The sequence below is a fragment of the Actinia tenebrosa genome, unplaced genomic scaffold (genome assembly GCF_029948245.1).
Source record: "Actinia tenebrosa isolate PJP-AT-01 unplaced genomic scaffold, QUT_ActTen_1.0 PGA_scaffold1__47_contigs__length_23844297, whole genome shotgun sequence".
NCBI lineage: Eukaryota > Metazoa > Cnidaria > Anthozoa > Actiniaria > Actiniidae > Actinia > Actinia tenebrosa.
Window position 1 is genome coordinate 8,414,114 of NW_028292578.1, and position 19,702 is coordinate 8,433,815.

The window sequence follows — 19,702 nt, forward strand, 5'->3', positions numbered from 1 at the left end:
AACCTGTACAGTCTTCATTGGACAGCTTATTCCACTTGGTTTCACAATATTTTGTCTACATATTGCTATTCCTATGAATTAAATACGAATTTAAAGAAAAAAATAAATTTAAATCGCGAAGCATCTTGGTAAGTGGAGGTGAAAACACAGGGAACCCGGCTATATATATATATTTGTTTGCTTCTTTTAGAAAAGTAACTTTGCTCTTTGTGGGTTTCCTGTGTTGTGATCGGCTTCCTATAAGACTTTTCATAGTTTAAGAATCGATTCAACTGCGCATGCGATTTTATCCCGAATTTCTCACCTTCTTTTGTTCTTAATTAAACAAAAGGTGAGAAATTCGAGATAAAGTCACATGCGCAGTGGAATCGATTCTTAAACTGTGAAAAGGCTTATTCAATAATTAAGCTGTAATCAGATCTTTGCTGTAATCAGATCGGCGCTCTAAACCGATAGCTCATTAAATTCAAATCAATAACTGTTGGTGTTTTGTTTCGTACGGGTTGCCTGTGGTGTGTAACGCACTTTCTAGTAAGCAGTCAAAGGCCTAAAGTAGCTGGTCAGAGCAACTGGAGGTGATGATCACACGATAAAAATTGCTTTGTTGCTTCCTTCTCTTCTTTTGAGTGTTTACTAGAGTGCGTTACCAACGGTGTATGGGTAGGAAGGATCGATCATGGGTGTATAGTGTATGGGTGCGAGGGATGGATCATGGGTGTATTGTGTATGGGTGGGAGGGATCGATCATGGGTGTATTGTGTATGGTTGGGAGGGATCGATCATGGGTGTATTGTGTATGGGTGGGAGGGATCGATCATGGGTGTATAGCGTATGGGTGAGAGGGATCGATCATGAGTGTATAGTGTATGGGTGGGAGGGATCGATCATGGGTGTATAGTGTATGGGTGGGAGGGATCGATCATGGGTGTATAGTGTATGGGTGGGAGGGATCGATCATGGGTCTATCATGTATGGGGGTGTACGGTGACTGGATTCTGCATTCAATCGAGGCTTCAAGGAAGTTTCAAATGGTTATTTAAATTTGAATACTAGTTATGTTATTGATCATGCCAGCACTCCAGTTTAGCTCGTTTGCGTCATTTACATAAGCAAGCAACTTCTTCCCATATTTTTATCAATCTGTTTATTAATGTCACTCTTGAGAAGAATACTTTGAGCTACATCCATGACTCTTCGACATCAAGGACTGACGAGTAGAGTAAGAGACGAGGTTCAATCATGACAGATGTGCGCATACAATACACTCTCTTTTGCGACGAAAAATCTCTTATGAACATAGCAATTTTTCAGTGAACAGACCAACCAATTATGGTCACACACCTTTTTACAAGTCCTCAATAATTTACGACTTATATACACAACACATCACTATAAGGAATAGATATCGATGCTAGGAATATTTATGGATGATATAGTCTGTATTAGTTTTCAAGTCTTCTATTCTACCATCCAGGATTCTTTCTAGTTCTCTTTCTCGTCTATTCTCTTCAGCAACGAAATCAGCTGTGAGAGACGTTCGCCGCGAGCCACGAGGAGTAGCAGACCTCTAAGTTAAATTAACGACAAAAAGTAGATTAATAATCTTCCTTAAGAATCGTCCTTGTTTCGTCAGGGTAATACTAAAGGTAATACTTAGATCTCTTCAGAGTCACATGCGCGAAGCGCGACAAACACAAGGTTTTGGTGGACGTCAATCACGTTTCACAACATATCATAGTCACGGACACTTGTCATGGGAACGCTTTGATTGACGTCCACCAAAATCCTATTTTGTTGAGACCACTCACGATCTGCATAAGTGAGTGCTTCAGTGTCGGTGTATTTACTAACACTAGTATGGCTAATGTCTTGTGGACTTACCTCTGACTCTGATACAACAGCTGGACCACCAAGGTCTGCATAGGTGAGTGCCTCAGTGTCGGTGTAGTCACTAACACTAGTATGGCTATGTCTTCTGGACTTACCTCTGACTCTGATACAACAGCTGGACCACTAAGGTCTGCATAAGTGAGTGCTTCAGTGTCGGTGTAGTCACTAACACTAGTATGGCTATGTCTTCTGGACTTACCTCTGACTCTGATACAATAGCCGCACCACCAAGGTCTGCATAGGTGAGTGCTTCAGTGTCGGTGTAGTCACTAACACTAGTATGGCTAATGTCTTGTGGTTGTCGTTTAGGCACATACTCAGGAAGAACACTCGTACCATTTGGTAAAGATGTGTATGCAGAAGCTGTGAAAAACAGTGGATAAATAAGAAGTGCAGATTCGAAGTTCGTAATGGTCTAAATACAATACGAAGTGTGTCAAGGCTGTACTACCAATGAATCCAATCGATAAGGAGCTTAATAAATGAAAGCCAGTTTAAAATCATTCCTTTACAAAAGCAAACACGTCAATCATGTTCATAAAAATAATACATTGGTTACTATGGACTATGGCCGGATTACACTACATACTATCGAAATTAAACGCGCGAACTCGCACACTTTATCGTCGCGACATTATAGGGTTTGGGGAGGTGTCAATCAAAGTGTTTCCATGAAACATACTAGTAAGCCCGCCTGCAATGCCCACATTGGTTATCCTGGCCTAGTTAGAGATCTATGCCTCACATACAAACCTTGTTGGTATACTTTTCCTTTTGATTGGTTCATTTTAAGTCGTTCATTTTCTGACTGTGTGAAGTGTAGTTGGGTTTCGTATATTCGTATCGTTGATTCCAGTCGCGCCTCTAGCGCTGCTATCTTACGTTCTGATTCAGTTTGGAGTTCACTATGGCGTCTAAATGAAAAACGGTTTTAATTGTTGTTTAGCAAATAGCAATTAAAATGAGTGACGTAGGTATGAGTAAGAGAGGGCGAGGTTCACCATCAAGTGATGGCAGCCAAGTTAGATGGCAGGAACAATACAATCAAAAGAATTTAACTCCTGAGAGCAAAGGGATTTTCCTCACACGACAGCCACGCTGGCTTTAAATATTGATTTTTTCCACGTAGTATCTATGTAATCTAACGAAAGATTTCTCATTAGCTTCCACTAATACCATCAACATGGCCGACATGTCTTCTCGATTCTCTTAGGAATGCTTACAAATTATCAATGACAATAACCCCTTCAGACATCATTTTAAAACTTACCTGAATTCATTTTGTTTAATGTCGTCTAGGGTATGTTGACTTTTTTTCAACGCAGAACGTAATTTGTCTTGTTGGTTAACCTCTACAGCACTGAGCTGTTCCCGTAAAGATACAACCTCCATTCTAAGTACTCTGTTATCAGCCTAAGAGATTAAAAAAAAGCAAAAAAAACAATGCCATGTTGGTTGACTTTGACAAAAGATTTGGTCTTGGTGTCTTTTATGGCGCCCACGTCGTTTGTCCTTTTATTTTCATGAGAAGAGATGCACTAACCTCTAATTGTGCAATAAACTCCATATTTCCCTGGTATACCTCAGATATATCTAGCTGGTCACGTGCAGCATCTCTCAGGTGCTTGTTCTCTATTCGTAGTGCATCTAGTTGAGCGTTAGTCACCTTAAACAGGTAATAAGTCAGGGTAAGAATACTGTATGCACATCAACAATATTTTCTTGTTTGAATAAACTGATGACTTCACACAAGAGCTAATGTTTCAAAACTGATTGGTGGAGGCGAGACTCCGCCGTTAATTGTGGTTGAGTGAATCAGCTTAAGATCTGTTAGGCTGTGCGCGTATTTTTCACAAATTCACGCTTAACTTATTTAAAACATCAATAGGCTTTTTATCAAGAAAAACAAAAACTTATAAACATCTCACTTGCAACTCTGCACCACATCTGTCGTAACGGTTTGTAGCTTCTCTCAATTCTTTCTCCATTCTTTGTAGTTTTTCACTGACATCAGCCATGGACGTATCCCTGGTTCAAATAGATATTAATAGTTATCAAGTGTTTGTAGGTTGTAGATGTTAAGGGGCTCTGAACACTGGATTTGCTGCAGAACGTTCGTAACGATACCTATGACAATATGCCATAGATTGTATGTGGGTCCTGTCTTATTGTGCAATCTGATACTTCTGCCAGTGCGCTATACGCCAATCCACAGGAGATTGTAGATATTTAGAGAGTACTTTTAACGGAATTTAGAAGGCAATGGCGACGTTTACTCCTTCTTTAAAGATATTTTCCTATAGTGATGAACCATTAGATAATTGAGGGGGAGGTTGCAGGAAGTTACGTTTTATGACAACACCTCTACGCAATTTGTTTTGCCCCAATATATTTTTCTCTCTGAAAGGATATTTTTTTCTTAGGTGAATTGCTTGCTCGATGTCCTTTTTGGGATTTACGCAAACTCCCCCTCAATTAATTATCTAATGGTAACCCTAACCTTAACCGTCCCTTAAGGTGCTGACACACGGTGCAACATTGCATGCAACATTGCACGCAAAAGGACTGTTGCAGCGTGTGTCTACCCCAAACTTGTTGCACGCAACGTTGCATGGCTGCAACATTACCTGCTACATTTTGAAATTTCCAGCCAATCAGCTTGCACCAAATTTATATCTGCTGACCAAATATCTTAGCATAGCAGGCTGACACAAGCGATGTTGCGTGATTTTGTTGTAATGTGTGTCACCAAACGATTCAAACCTTTTGTGAAGCTGCAAGGCCAAATTATCTACTTCGCTCTTCATGCCGTTCAGAGCACCAGCGTGTCCTTCTTCTAAGGAATATAACTTTTCTTGTAACTGGAAGCAACAAAACAATAAATAAATGACTGGTTTGGAGCTCAGAAATTTTTCTTTCGAGAAATATTTTCTTGATAAAACACGATTCACATGTTTAATAACTTTAAAAGCAACAAGAACATCTTAATAAATATATGAATGATTCCATTCCATGATCACAACCATTTGCTGAGAGTTAGCAAAGTGTTGATGGTACGACATTCGTATAACGTACGCATTATACAGCACCTTATTCCTTTCTGCGGTCAGGTGTTGAAAATCGTCCTCCGTTATTTTCCTTAGTTCTTCTTCCTGCGATAGAAAACATGAATAAATTAATCCGCTCCACCCTGTATCATGGACAGTCAATTCACTTCAACTTGCCTTTCTTTTCAGTTGTGCCTGCAGCTTGGCATTTGTCTTGTTAGATGTTTCCAATCTGTCGATAAAATACAGCATTCATGTTTTTACATAGTATTACAGGTTCACATTTCTATATATCTGCCACTGGATTTAATACAACCCCATAACCCTTACACGGCTTCTCAATCCAAGCAACAGTGACTGGCTGGCAGGCCTGTGTGTGCTATTAGCTTGGAGGGAGAGGTATTTGACAACCAAGGTACAGCAATATTATCATAGGGTATTCACTCATTTTCCAAACCATCCCCCCTCCCCCCATATATTCTTATTATTTTCCTTTCCTTTCTTTCACGAGTCAAGCCTTTTGGTCTTGTACTGTACGTACTTCTGAGTTGTATGCTCCAGCTGCTCTTTAAGGAATGCTTCAGAATCAATATGAGATCTGGAAGAGAATAGATATAAAGGATAAGCTAATGATATGTAATTGTCTAAAGGTGAATGAATAGAGCGGTTTATATGAGTGGGTAACATGCGGTACTGACTTACAGTACGCACACGGTACGACATGTCGTAATATTGAAATGGCTTGTCACAAGAATGGTTATCGTATGAGTGGGAAACATACGGTACTGAATTACAGCACGCACACGGTACGACATGCCGTAACATTGATATGGCTTCCCATGAGAATGGTTATCGTGTGAGTGGGAAACGTACAGTACTGCCTTACAGCACCTACACGGTACGACATGCGGTAACATTGATATGGCTTCCCATGAGAATGGTTATCGTATGAGTGGGAAACGTACAGTACTGACTTACAGCACGCACACGGTACGATATGTCGTAACATTGATATGGCTTCCCACGAGAATGGATTTCGTATGAGTGGGAAACATACGTTACTGACTTGCAGCACCTACACGGTACGACATGCTGTAACATTGAAATGGCTTCCCATTGTCTTCTAGAAATTCACCCAGTCACAACGCCTAGATACGGTTACGGTAACTTATGGTATGGCTTCGGCACGGTGACACATCATTTTACCATTAATACGAAACTACCCTATGGTTTCTACCCTACAGCCACGTCATACACTACGTATTTTTCAGTCATTTTTTCTAGACAAGGCACTTACTGCATTTCAATTCTAGAAGTTCTCAAATCCTCTTTTAGCCTTCTCAGTTCCATGTTCTCGGTTCTTGTGGTAGCACCTTCAAACTTCCTACACAATATTACACCAGAAATATATTCTAATCATGAAATTGCAATAATCATTATTGGGCAACCGGCACATGGTCGACTGTTGATGTATGATGATAGACTAGTTTATGATATGTAAGATCCATGGCGAGTTATTCTGGCTACTAGGCGTACCTTATTACTTCGTCCTTTAGTGTTAGACTTTGTTCTAGCTTCATAATATCATCAGCATGCTTCAGTTGATCTACTTCTGCTGCCTAATGAAGATAAACAAATGAATACTTACATTTAGGAAATGGTATTGCAATTAACTGTGTTTAGTTTGAACCTCAAACTATCTATTACAGGGACTGCAGTTTTGAGTGGTGGGAAGGGAGAGGGGGGGGGGGGGGGGGTTATGCATGTACAGCTATGGCCTCAGCCTATTACCTGGATAAGGTGATCTCTTGAATGCAACTCTTCCAAAACATGTGCCTTTTCATCTTCCAATTGCTGTTATAAAGATTCATTCAGAACATTAATAATGAACATGATAACGACTAGTATAGTTACTATTTGGAACCTAGAAGTGTGTTGAGCAACAACAAGTGAACAGAACACAGTGTAAATCAGTAAAAAGATTATGCATAGGAATTGTTGTTGAATATCCATCAAAGAATCAATCATGAATGACTGCAAGTTATGAACCATACCTGTAAAGCATCAAGTGCAACCCTCAAATCTTCTTGCAACTGAGCAATTTCTGAGGCCTGTTGCTTGCTGGCCGATAACGCACTGTCTAGAGAATCTTTAAGCCTAATAAAATAGATAATGATTAATTGAGTGAGGCCATGCACTACTCTATAATCTTTTACCTTACTTTTAGTTTTGATGGTCACCATCGTCATCAGAAGCAAAATAAAACAGATCCCCAGTAATTCATCTTTAACTGGAATTAGAAAAATAAGTGCAATAATTTTCCTAAATTCTGGCACCACTTACTCAGTTATTGTGTCTTCTTTACTTTCAGATTCTTCTTTGATTCTTTCCAGCTGCAAAATCGTAATGTAAAAAAAAGGGTTAATTGAATATTGATAAGTGTTTGGTTCCCAAGATGCAGTACATATTTAAGTGCTACAATGCTCCAAATTACAAATAGGGAAAATGTGGGTCTGCAGCATAAAGTAGAGGGACTACAAGGCTAGTCCTGATTTGCTAAACTTAAAGGAGTGATAGGTTGGTGAAAAGCCAAGTACAAAGGGTCTGAGGATTTTCTGTGCTAACATATTAGTCAAAGATACTACCTCCCAGACATAGTGCATCTGGCATGACATTGGTGAGAAGCGAAGCATTATCAGCACACCCAAACTGCTGTGCTTCCCACAAATAATGTTCAACTTGATATATCATTCTAACCTGAGCTTCCAAGTCTCGTATTTCACGCTGACGGCTGTGTTCCATATTGTCAAGTATATTTCTTCTTTTGTTCAGTTGGTTTTGGTAACCAAGCAGCTGTTGCTAGTAATTAACAGAAACGAAGAATAAAATATACAATAAAATAAGGAAGGAAGGAAAGGGCCCCCTTGGTCCTGCCTAAGAGCATGACATATATCGCTATAGAGCATAGTAACATAGTATGGTCCCCATTAGCCCTGCCCAATACCATGGTATACATCACACTAGAGCATGGTATGTACCCCCTTGGCCTCGCCCAAGAGCATGGTATACATAACTCCATGACATAGTATGGCCCCCCTTGGCCCTGCCCAAGAGCATGGTATACATAACTGCATGGCATAGTATGGCGCCCATTGGCCTCGCCCATAACCATGGTATATATCACCCTAGAGCATAGTATGTCCCCCCTTGGCCCCACCCAAGAGCATGGTATACATAATGGTTTACATGGTGTTACATACCTGGGTCATATCACTCTTTTCTAGAAGTGTTTTCTTTTGATTTTCTAGCCCTCTGATTCTTTCTTCCCATGCATGACGAGCTCCCTCCCATTCTAATACCTTCAACTTGTACTCCTATATACATTCAAATAAATAATTCAGTTTAGTAAGGGGACCTCTATATAGGGTTTATAGCTCAAGCTCTTCAGATAAATAGTACCTCAAGTCGCTCTTTTAATCTTTGCACCTCTGCATCTCTTGCATTCAAGTCTAAGACAAGCTTAAGTACCAAATAAAACATATTATAAATGTTTATTCTTGTTGACAAATGTTTTGTCGTACTGTGTACGTGCTGTAATTCAATATTGTATGTTTCCCACTCATATGATAGCCATTCTTATGGGAAGCCATTTCAATGCTATGGCATGTCGTATCATATAAATGCTGTAAGTCAGTACCGTATGTCTCCCACGCATATGATAACCATTCTTATGGTAAGCCATTTCAATGTTATGGCACGTCGTACCGTGTACGTGCTGCAAGTCAGTACCGTATGTTTCCCACTCATACGATAACCATTCTCATGTAAAGCCATTTCAATGTTATGGCATGTCGTATTATATAGATGCTGTAAGTCAGTAACATATAATAACTGCTCTATGTGTTTACCTGTTCTTTTTCTTTCTCTCCTTGAAGGACTTGCTTTTCACTTTTCTTTTGAATCTTTTCATGTTCATACTTCAAATTATCAACCTAATGGTAAACCATCCAATTATTATAATGCATTACACTGTAAATGACATGACATCGGATAAAAACCAATGGGAGTAGGAGAAGCTATAGGATGGCGGGGGAAGGGGAAGGGGGGGAGGGCATAGATAAAATGAGATAAAAATATAAAATGAATGAATTTTTTGTTTTCTTAGTAATTTATTTTACGTCAAACATGCAGGGAGAGACTGTTCAGTCTATCTAGCCAGAATCAAACCTGGGTTGCATTGGTGAGATACAGCTCATTAGCAGTGCCCACCAAACATATGTTTCCTAAAGTTTTCAGAAGTTTGACAGAGTAAAGTTTAAAAAGAATGATTTAACTCACTTCCTCCTTCAGGTGCATAACTTGTTGTTCATACTCAGATATGCCATCTCTTTGGTTCATCTCCATCTCATCTACTCTGTACTGTAGCTTCTCCACCTAAAAAGCGATCATATTTAGATTAAAAAAACTTTTAAAACTACAAATCAGATATTTCACAACCATCATTCTCTGTAAGGGCCTCTTCTCAGGTTTGCATCCCTCCTGGTTCTACCCACTATCCTTACTATTTACGAGACACTCTCCTCACAATTTAAATGCATTTTTTATGGAGGGAGGAAAACAGGTGAACCAGGAAAAAAGGGAGAGAAAACATTAAAAAAATATACCCAAATCACATTTGCAGTTCAACCAAGAATCAAACCTGAAATCCCACAGGCTTGAAATATACAGCTGCAAGAGACAGTGTTGTTGTAACAGCATATATACAAGCAAGGAATGTTCAAACATATAAAAATACCTCTTGATTTTTTTGTTCCAGCTGTGCCCTGACAAACCCAACTTCCTTGTTTCTCTTTTCCAGTTGAATCTGGACGGCATGCATGTGGTTTTCCCACTCTGCTTTCTTAGCAGTAACCATCAGGTCAATCTGACGCATTAGCTGTCAAAACAAAGCAAATAAAAATATTGGACTGGTATGTATATATATATATATATATATATATATATATGTTATTTACCGGCCAGGAGGTCCAGATAGGGAAAAACTGTGCCCTAAGTCTTGAATATATGGACTGAAGCCGTTAGGCCGAGGTCCGTTTTCAAGACCGAGGGCACAATTTTTCCCTATCCGGACCGACTGTAGGACAGTAAATAACTTATTTATTTTTTCCCTGTATTTTTCTTACTTGTTTTTGTAATCGTTTTGTGTTGCCGTTTAGCGGCAAAGGATACCGGACCACGCGCGTGGGCACATACTGACAAAATACCGTCCACTCAAACAGCCAATCAGAATGCACGATTTATTAGGATACCGGACCGGAAAAAAAAAAAAAAAAAGGCTTAGCACACAATTTTTATTAGAAAATCATGGACAGAAAAATGAAAGAAAAGAAAAACAAAAAAATTAAACGCAACTATTGTAATTGCAAATGTAGAGGCAACAGATAAAATCATCTGTGTAAGCATATATTGATTCTTGCATTGACCAGTAGACTGAGTATAAACGCAAGTGAGTACTGTAAATAGCATGTATTATTAATTATTTTTGACTCATACATGTACGACTGTCACTTGTAAAAACAGGATTGATGAAAGCCCTATTTTGAAACCTTAAAGTACATTAACAATTTTGCAATTTTGAATTAAAAAATATTTTATACACATTTTAATTAGTTTGAATATGAATATCCCATTTTGAATTTGTTTTAAATTCTTAACTGTAAAAAATTGAAAATGTCATACAATAATAATTAGAATTATAACTATAATAGGAACTCTTACTTGGTAAAAAAATTAATACGTTTTTCATAAATTAAACTGAATCTATTGTGTTAAGAATCCAGAAAAGATGAAAAAATTAGACGATAAGTAAGATAATATATCATTATTATCCACAACAAACAATAGTCAAGGCTATGAGGACAAAAGGAGCACAAAATGTAAACAATAAAAACACATGTTCACACTGTAATGTTATTATACTTTCTGGATTTGCATGAATTATATGTAGTACTAAAACACAAAAAATAAGCCAGGAAAAAAATAAAATCTGTAGTGTGAATCTCAATAAAAAGATTATAAAAAATAAAAAACAAAATGAAAAAACAAATTAAAATCAAAAACATTTTAAACAAAATGTCAAAAATTCTAAAATCTGTTACAAGTGATTCATGATATTATTATCTTGAATAAAAAATGATAAATCAATAGCTTCCCATTGCATCTTGAGTATCAATGTTTTGAATATATAAACACCACTGATCATATGAAACCATTCACTAATATTAAACTCTATGGTGCAAAAGAATAAATCTTAGATTTCATGATAATCATGAATTACTAGGCAGAAACAGGTGGAAATGTTTTCAATTAATTTTGATATTTTTTGTAAAATTTTTTTGTTTGAAATAAAATATATCACTGACAAGAGATGAAATCTCTAGATACATGTAGTTATTCAAAAATATATCTCTGAAGATTTATTTAGGCGCCCGACCTTATAATGCATGATATCCCAGCATTTAGTACACAGACCACCATCACAAGTTAGACATGAAGTAAGGGCTTCCTTTTTCTCACATTTGATGCAAAGAAAACTAGACATTTTAAAACCAAAGGCTTGTTGTATCAGTGAATGTCTTATAGATTTCAGATGCCAAGTTGGTGGCATACTAAGAGTAGGACAGCATGTCGTAGATGGAGGTAGGTGTTGTTGGTGTGATATCAGTGAAGCAGGATGCTATAATCTGGTAGCAGGTGCATATACAGTATGTTTGCATGTAGCTGATAATTGGATTTCAGTTTTGTTGTGAGCTTACAACGTGTGATTCACAATACAAACAGATGATCATGTTGGATTTTTCAGAAATTAAATTATTAAAATAAATAAATAAAATTAATTATTTCAAGATATGTTTTGTAAAGAAATTTTCAATTGTTCACCAAAATAAAATTATAAATTTTTATACTGTATTCATAATGAATAAATATTTGAATCCATTGGAACATACCTCTTTAAGCTCATGCTCGCAAGATGTTAGGTTTCCTTTAAGACCCAAGCTAGAAAAAAAAAAAAAAAAAAAATTAAACACAAATGCATAAATAATTACAATGGGTTAATCAAGATAATGCCGTCATTTATTTAAAAAAATATTGTTTATAAAAATGCTTAAATAGAAAAGCATAAGAGATTGATATTACGAATTTTGTTTTATATTAATGACTAACAGAGTTACTTTTGATTAACAATTAAAAATGTGGATTGCCTGTAGGATAATTAGCATTCCACAGGAAGCCCAAAACTTTAAAAAAGTCTGTGATACACAGAATATATCAACCTCTTTACCTTGGGCATAATGTTTTCCCATTTTAGACCAAATGTCTAGAGTTTCATTGTTTCTTTGTTTGATGGCTGTGCATGAGAAGTCTCATGAATATGGATGTAACTCATAGAGAAAGACATATGGTGTGAAATACTGAGAAGACATTACATCCAAGGTAAACTAAGAGATTGAATCTAGAAGTTAAAAAGGCTTCAAAGTACCCACGAGTATCCATATATTCAACATAGTTCTAAGATATCTCATAATTCTTAACAATATAGCTTCAACAAATGAAAGCACACTGTGAATACATTTATAAAGCATAGGACACCTGTCTTAATCTATATAATAAAACAATACAGTTATCTCATAAATATGTAACAAAACACTGAAGGTCATCAATATTCTAGTTTTCTACTTACATATATTTAAATTTTGAAGTTTATTCTAGTACTTTGGGTTAATACTTATTAATACACTTCAAGAATTGATCCTCATTTTTTTTCTTCTATATTAATCTTAGCTTTGAATGATGCAACAAAGCTATTCAGTAAACCTGTAAGTCATATTGATATAAAGTCTTGGGCTTTAAAAGTTTAAAAAAAAAAAGACTTCAACAATATTCGAGGAAGCTAAAGAAATATTCAACACTGCTTTAAAGTAAATATTACTCAGAATTTGTACAAACTACCTGAGTCTGCAGACCACAAATTATCGTAGCTACAGTATGAAGAAAGTGAGAAAGAGTAGAACACCAAGCCTCACAGGAAGAAGGTACAACAAAGAACTCGCAGAGAAAGTAAACTTCTCTGACAAGGTAGGCTTTGATCATCACTTGATTGAGTATTTATAGTGATAAATTTAGTAGTTCTGTAAAAGTTTTTATTTTATTTTCTTGACATTAGGATTGCATGTAATTGTTGGACATATTCTACTTGTTGATGAATGATAACTTGGCCCACAAACTGTTTTAGTTTCCTAATATTTCTATTAGTTTTACAAGTTCTATGGCTGACTGGGATAGTGATAGGAAGGGGTACATGGGGGGGGGGGGGGGGGGGGGGACTGTGAAAGATGAACACCCATCCCCTTAACCCAGCACCAGGACTTGCACTGGTACTTGCATGGCCTCTTGCAGGTTTTTGTGCATGAATCATCCACTGGAAATATTGCAGTTTTTGTATCATAGACGGGAAAAATAAAGCAAATTCTTAGTCATATTCCAGCCATACTGTATCTTACCATAGCCGTTACTATGTGTTGTCATTGGATACTGAAAGACAATGGCACAGGAAGCCATTTCAATGTTCCAGCATGTTGCATCAATTTTGTGCTGCAACTCAGTACCGTACATTTCTCACTGATACAAAACCCACTCCATAATGAGTATTGCTTTAATATTTTTTAAATCAAATGCAACTATTTTAGTGTAATCCACTGTTTTACAGAAGAGAAAATGAGTAATAACTTATAAATAGATGAACACATGTTTGGAAAAAGTGTGCATTACCTGCATACTTCATTTAAAACATCTGTAAGACAATCTGCATGTGTAGTGCTGTTAATATATCCAACGACTCTACTATGCTCTGATTAAATTACACAATAATTACAACAAAAAGTGAAAGAGTAAACAATCTATAGAAAGATAAACTAAACGTCAAATATTCAAAACATGGATCAAAATAGCAAATAACACGATATTCTAGCCCACCTGCCAGCAAAAATGCCTGTAAGAGATTCTATCTCCATTGTCTTCAGTCCAATATTCTGGTTCAAAAATCCATATGATTTTGCAGAAGGAGAAAGAGCTTCAACTTTAAGCTGTCATACTCAGAACTCACATGGCTTTTAACCTTTCGTTATGGCTTAAATGACTTCATTCCCTTTAAAAAATGGATTTACTATTACTAATAAATGCGATACGATGAAGATAGATGTATTTTAGTGGTAAATGTAGCCTATAACGGCCAAATAGCCACCTTTTTGTTATCCTTTTGTTGGTAAATATTCAAACTGACAACTGATGACTAGAGCGCGGTATCCCTGTGGGACCACGGCCTGGTTACATAATTCCATTTTATTTTATTTTATTTGTTTATCATTTATTTTATTTCATTTTATTTTATTCCTTAAATTTATAAAAAGCATAAAACGCAAAGCTTTGTATACTTTCGTTGAGATAAGAGAGTATTTTATATTTAAAAAAAAAACAAAAGTGGATTATTCTAAGATCGCCTGGTTACCAAGTAGACAAACATCCAAGATGGCGGCCGCACAGCATCAAACAACAGTCAAAACACAAGCGGTAATAAATACCCAAAACCATTCTTAATATCCTATGCTTGCCACCTGCTAATATCCCACTAAGCATCATACTCTTTATGAATTCATAATTGATGTAATTTAAGGTTTTTTTTTGCAAGAGTTATGTTGTCTTATGTTAAGGTGCCTTTTCATGTTAAACAGGAGAAGAAGAGATTGCAAGGATTTTTGGGAGAAATTCTGAGAGTAGGATGTCTGAAGGTAAACGATTAGTCACCATATAAATGATTAAGCCAATTTCCTTTAATGATTTTAAGAATTATGTTATGATGTAGATAATAACTTCTGTTTATATTAAGCTTCCATCTTTTTCTTATTTTTCTGAATCATTTTAGGGCTTCAAATATTTTGCTCTTTATTTGAGAGGAAGAGAAGAGTTAATATGCAAAGTCCTAAATGAACCGATGGTAATGAGCTTTTGTTAATGAACTTTATTGCAGCAATAATATATTGTATTAATTCAGTGGCCAAATGTTCAACCAAAACGCTTTGCATCCATTTGTTTCATTAAAATGATAAATAACTGTATTACACGAGTAGATCATTTGCAAGTCACACGAATCATTCAGCAACTATGTGAATGCCGTGTGTGAGCTGAATATGTGGCTAAGTTGTGTACATACTGTACATAGTTGACTATGATCTTGCCTATCTGTATCAACTTTCTATCGTCAAGTGTTTTCCCCTGAACTAGTAGAAAGCAATGCATAGAAATTTGTAGCCATGCTATATTTGTACCACATCTTGCTGTATTCTCAACTATACCTTGTAATTGGTTAAATTACTGGAAGATAATGGAAGTCATTACATTGTTATGGCATGTCATACTGCGTATACATGTACCCATAGGTCAGTGTTTCCTACTCTTGCAGAAATAGCTCTACTGTATAAAACATATATACGTTATGATTGTGTTGATAGTTTTTCAAATTTCAAATTTCAGTCACCAGAAATCCTCTCCTACTATACATCACCGTCATCTGAAAAAATGAAAACTGGAAAATCTAGTTTTTCATTTGATACTGCACCCACCCTACCAAGAAACGAGTAAGTATAGTTTCTATAGAAACAGGAGTTGGCTAAGTTATTTATATGAGCAGTTAATAGGTTGATGCAATGCCTTAACTGAAATGCCAACTGGAACCAGTTTCTTTCCTCAAATACGATGGTATTTAGTTCCATTCTAGTCTTTTAGATTTAAGCAATTTATATATTTATATATATATACTGGTAAGTCAAATAATTCTGTAGAATTTCAATCAGTCGAGAGTTTTGGTCGTTTTTTTTAAGAATTTGTCTTCCGACTCATTCATATTCATTCATTTGCTTTTTATTTGTTTCTTTTCAGTTTGTTTGTTTAAATCTTACTTCCTTTTCATTCATTCATTTATTTTTTTGCTTGGTTATTTTCCACTTCTATAGCCAATCACTCATCATGTCAACCAACACCCAGAAAAGGTATCACATATTTTATCATTCATGTGCGTTTGCTTTATTTATACATTCATTATAATAAAACAAAGAATTAATGTGGGCGCAAGAAAACATATTATGGCTTTAATTATCTCTGTTTTATTACTCTTTATCAAGTTGACAGCCATTTTTAGTGAAGATTGTCATAAATGTACGTAATGAGACTAAAAAGGTCATGGGGGAGAACTCTGTTTTATGTACTTGTATGGTTGAAAAGTATCAAATTACTCGGATTGACCACTACATGGTGGAGGGAAAGTCTAACCGGTTTTGCGCACACTTGATAAGGCTACAAATAGATTGAATCAGAATTTAGAATTTGATTTTTGCAGAGGGGGAAAAAACCGGAGAAAAAACTTTGATTTACTGACATTATCATGCTGAGCCCAGGAATTAGACCTTATAGTTGCCTCGGTCAGAGGCGAGCAATCTCACCACTACTCCGCCCATGCTTCCCTAAATAATATTAGTAAATATTTATTCAATATTTTCCATCTATTAGTTTGAGTGGTTATGGCTTCATGGATGTTGGATTACCACCAGCAAGTCCTAGTGAAAGAGATATTGACCTGAAGGTTTGTTCTATTAATACTGTACTGTTGGCTACTGGTATATTTTTCTATCAGTTACAGTGCATACCATGTGTCTGTGAAAAAGTTCACTGACAAAATTGTACAAATTAGTTTAAATTTTTGTATTTCTATGGTTTACTGAGGTCTACTATAGAGCATTTTCACTCATGTGAAAACATAAAAATAGAGTTCAATTCCCGGAGGATAGAAAATGTATCGTTTTGGTACCCCATAATGGCCGCTGTGTTGGCACGTTAAAACGCTCTATTTAAAATTCTACAGATTTGTGCAACTTCTTACAACATTTTTCATGGATATTTGATATGCACTCTAAGCACTATCCAAGCTGATAAAAGCACTATCTGGTGAATATATAAACTCTAGCAGGTACCTCTTATTTGAGCTTCCTGCATTTGAATCATGCCATAAATGAAGTTTGTCTGTTGGATAGTGCTTGTTCTGGCTGTAGTTTATACAAGTCTGGCTCCTGGTGTTACATGTGTCAGATAGAACTTTATATAATATTATATATATGGATCATCATTTGAATGGACTGGGTTTTAAATTGACAATGAATATTTAGGCCACTGAACAAGTTAATATACATGTTGTACTTTTCCAGGATGACAAATCAACACTGCTTTTGATAGCTGCTTATGCGAGGTACAACTGTCCTTATGTATGGGTAAGTAGAGTTATGGTGAAGTTTTTTTGTTTGGAAATGCTAGGGCTTTATGGCCTCAACAACACTCTGTCCTATATCATGCAGTACTAATTTGCTTTATTATTATTTGACACATTTTTACTAGGTACGATCTAATCATGAAAGGCTGGTGTCGTTCACTGGAGGAGGTGATGAGAGCAAGCTACGAGACAGTCCTTTAAAGCTTAAATCAACAACATCATGGAAGCTTAATGGTAAATAATACCACTTAACTGAGAATACAGCTCTACATGTACATAGGACTGTATCACTAAAATAATAAGGCCTTACAGCGTGATGTGCGAATTCATCGTTTGCCTGGCGATAATGTATTCACATACTTTAATGCACAGGTGTTTGTACATAATCTAAATTTTTAAATTCTAGATTTAATTTATAATTCATTTCCTTATAGACTCTAAACTATGGGACATCATTGGAGAAGTAGTAAAGCTGTGTATGTATCCAGCACCCTTGAACCCATTTGCCATTGACTTCCAGTACTTTGAGGGCTTATCACTGGGTGAGAGGTTGATAGCTACTGGGGCAATGGTTAACTTTTTACAGAAGGTAGTATCCTCTGGAGATCATATCTACAATGCTAGAGGTATGTCAAACATGTCACTGAGTTGTAGATCTATGCTATTGAAATCCTCGTTAGATTCATTAAAAAGTATAGTACATTAGATCATTAGACACTGTCATTCTTGGATCTTAATGATATGGCGCCATGCTAATTTATTCCCATGATGATAAAAACACTTGTTTAGCCTTGCATAACCTTACAATACAATACAATTCATTTGACACCTTATACTTAAGAGTACATGGGTGTTTGGTTCTAAATATATTATAGGTATATATACATACTATGTATTAGGTATTTTTCTTATTTCGTTTTCACGTAACCTTATCCTGAAACACTCGAACATGGGGGGTGGTGGTGGAGGGGGGGAGGTGGGGTGGATTTATTGTTCATGAACATGTTAGCACATGTATGATCAATGATCAAGGTCCATACAGTAAGACAGCTTATTCAACCAATCCAGTTCATGAAAATCAGCAAAATAGTGCTCAGAAATTGGTGTATAATGCTAACTTGCCTAATTGTCTTTTAGATTTTTAGCCCCCCCCCCTCCCCCCAAAATATACTCTGTGAAGCTTAGCAATTATACTAACATTTTGAATGCTTGTTGTTTATGTTTGTGTTTTTTTTATTTACAGTATTTGATGATTTAGGAGAGCTGACTCGACAACATTTCAAGGATTTGCAAACATTTAGTAGACAACAGAAGTCAAAAGAAATCAGTTCAAGACAACAAGGAATGAATGAACAACAAGCACAGTCTTACCACCGAGCTGGACCTATGCCTTCCTATCCTACACAATACCAAGCTTACTAGAACCTTTGATTCTTAAAGATTAGATGATGTTGGCCAAGACGGCCAAAAGCTTGGTGTTACTTAAAAAATTACACTATATTTACAGTGCATTGCGCAAAAGTATGACCTCATGTACGGGTGAACGCACACTATTTATCTATTTCTTGAACTCAAACACTACGATTAGAAAACTCTACCGAGCGACATCGAACCACCAGGGAATATTTATGAGCCTATCACGTGACTCAGTCCAGTCTTCCAAACACCTCATTTAAAGTTAGTATTAGCATACTATATGCACAGCCTTTTTCCTGCCAAATTAGCATTTCTATGCCTTATTTGGTAACACCAGCCAGCTTTGCATCAAAATGTGTTGGTTTAATGTACAGAATCTGTGCATAGAAGTATACCCATACATCAAATGATCATGACCATGCATACTTTTGAGCGTTGCGCTGTAAATAAAAATGAAACAGATTTCTTGTAATTAGTATTAATTACTAAATAAATAAGAAATAATAACTTATTAATTTGCACTAAGCAAATAAAAAATATCTTACGTTTACATGTTTCTTTACATTCATTGTCCAAGTTATGGGTCGAATGATTTCAGTAGAAAGCTAAAGTAAAATTTATTATTATTAAAAGCACTGAAGCATGGTTGGTATCACAGTGAGAGCACTTACCTCTCACCAAGATGTGATCTGGTTTTAAGTCTTGCTGGGCTTGGTGTCTGGTTTTACATCAGATTCTCCGGTTTTCCTCCCTCCACTAAAATCACTCTGAGCCACTCTGTGGATTTGACTGTTAATTCCTATTATTATTATTTATTATAAGTATTTTTTGTGTGCAAGTAGATGTTGTCATGCAGAAGGCATCACTTGAATGAAGCCCTGTTAAAATAAAATATATCTACAGGGGTGTAATCAAAGTTTGTGGGGGTCTGGTAATGTTTTGGTCTGCCTTCCCCTCCCCCCCTCCCCCTGAAGAG

At 36.3% G+C, this 19,702-nt stretch overlaps 2 protein-coding genes across 7 annotated transcripts; one reads left to right on the forward strand and one right to left on the reverse strand.

Annotated features, from left to right (window-relative positions):
- Positions 1-1,127: 1,127 nt before the first annotated feature.
- Positions 1,128-14,307, reverse strand: LOC116300778 (centrosomal protein of 63 kDa). Of its 4 annotated transcripts, XM_031709714.2 has the most exons (24): positions 14,239-14,307; positions 13,971-14,142; positions 11,945-11,993; positions 9,733-9,873; positions 9,276-9,371; positions 8,846-8,929; positions 8,397-8,456; positions 8,198-8,311; positions 7,695-7,796; positions 7,281-7,330; positions 6,992-7,094; positions 6,729-6,791; positions 6,474-6,556; positions 6,235-6,321; positions 5,479-5,535; positions 5,115-5,169; positions 4,980-5,042; positions 4,654-4,751; positions 3,819-3,918; positions 3,434-3,556; positions 3,161-3,303; positions 2,644-2,804; positions 2,090-2,253; positions 1,128-1,567 (listed from the first exon to the last, which is right to left on the reverse strand). In XM_031709714.2, exons 2-24 carry the CDS (start codon positions 14,006-14,008, stop codon positions 1,412-1,414), a joined length of 2,190 nt encoding a protein of 729 aa, XP_031565574.1. In that variant the 5' UTR covers positions 14,009-14,142; positions 14,239-14,307; the 3' UTR covers positions 1,128-1,411. The 4 variants fall into 4 exon arrangements, with proteins under 4 accessions (XP_031565574.1, XP_088889116.1, XP_031565573.1 ...); XM_089032990.1 differs by lacking the exons at positions 11,945-11,993; positions 13,971-14,142; positions 14,239-14,307 and adding an exon at positions 11,431-11,776 and having other exon boundaries at positions 3,473-3,556; XM_031709713.2 differs by lacking the exons at positions 11,945-11,993; positions 13,971-14,142; positions 14,239-14,307 and adding an exon at positions 11,431-11,775.
- On the forward strand, positions 12,860-19,276 carry LOC116300779 (uncharacterized). 3 transcript variants are annotated; one of them, XM_031709716.2, is made up of 10 exons: positions 12,863-13,073; positions 14,726-14,782; positions 14,917-14,988; positions 15,525-15,628; positions 16,004-16,039; positions 16,557-16,629; positions 17,249-17,311; positions 17,436-17,544; positions 17,745-17,936; positions 18,554-19,276. In XM_031709716.2, exons 1-10 carry the CDS (start codon positions 12,984-12,986, stop codon positions 18,730-18,732), a joined length of 975 nt encoding a protein of 324 aa, XP_031565576.1. In that variant the 5' UTR covers positions 12,863-12,983; the 3' UTR covers positions 18,733-19,276. The 3 variants fall into 3 exon arrangements, with proteins under 3 accessions (XP_031565577.1, XP_031565576.1, XP_031565578.1); XM_031709718.2 differs by lacking the exon at positions 12,863-13,073 and adding an exon at positions 14,453-14,564; XM_031709717.2 differs by lacking the exon at positions 16,004-16,039 and having other exon boundaries at positions 12,860-13,073.
- Positions 19,277-19,702: the final 426 nt, after the last annotated feature.

Excerpts from the sequence above, each read along its gene's own strand:
- LOC116300778 (XM_031709713.2), bottom strand. The coding sequence starts at position 11,604 with ATGCCACCAACTTGGCATCTGAAATCTATAAGACATTCACTGATACAA. Across the intron at positions 6,792-6,991 it reads TTGCACTTGATGCTTTACAG|CAATTGGAAGATGAAAAGGC; the intron begins GTATGGTTCATA and ends TCTTTATAACAG. Across the intron at positions 5,536-6,234 it reads ACTTCTAGAATTGAAATGCA|ATCTCATATTGATTCTGAAG; the intron begins GTAAGTGCCTTG and ends ATTCTCTTCCAG.
- LOC116300779 (XM_031709716.2), top strand. The coding sequence starts at position 12,984 with ATGAAGAAAGTGAGAAAGAGTAGAACACCAAGCCTCACAGGAAGAAGG. Across the intron at positions 17,312-17,435 it reads ACAACTGTCCTTATGTATGG|GTACGATCTAATCATGAAAG; the intron begins GTAAGTAGAGTT and ends CATTTTTACTAG. Across the intron at positions 17,545-17,744 it reads AACATCATGGAAGCTTAATG|ACTCTAAACTATGGGACATC; the intron begins GTAAATAATACC and ends ATTTCCTTATAG.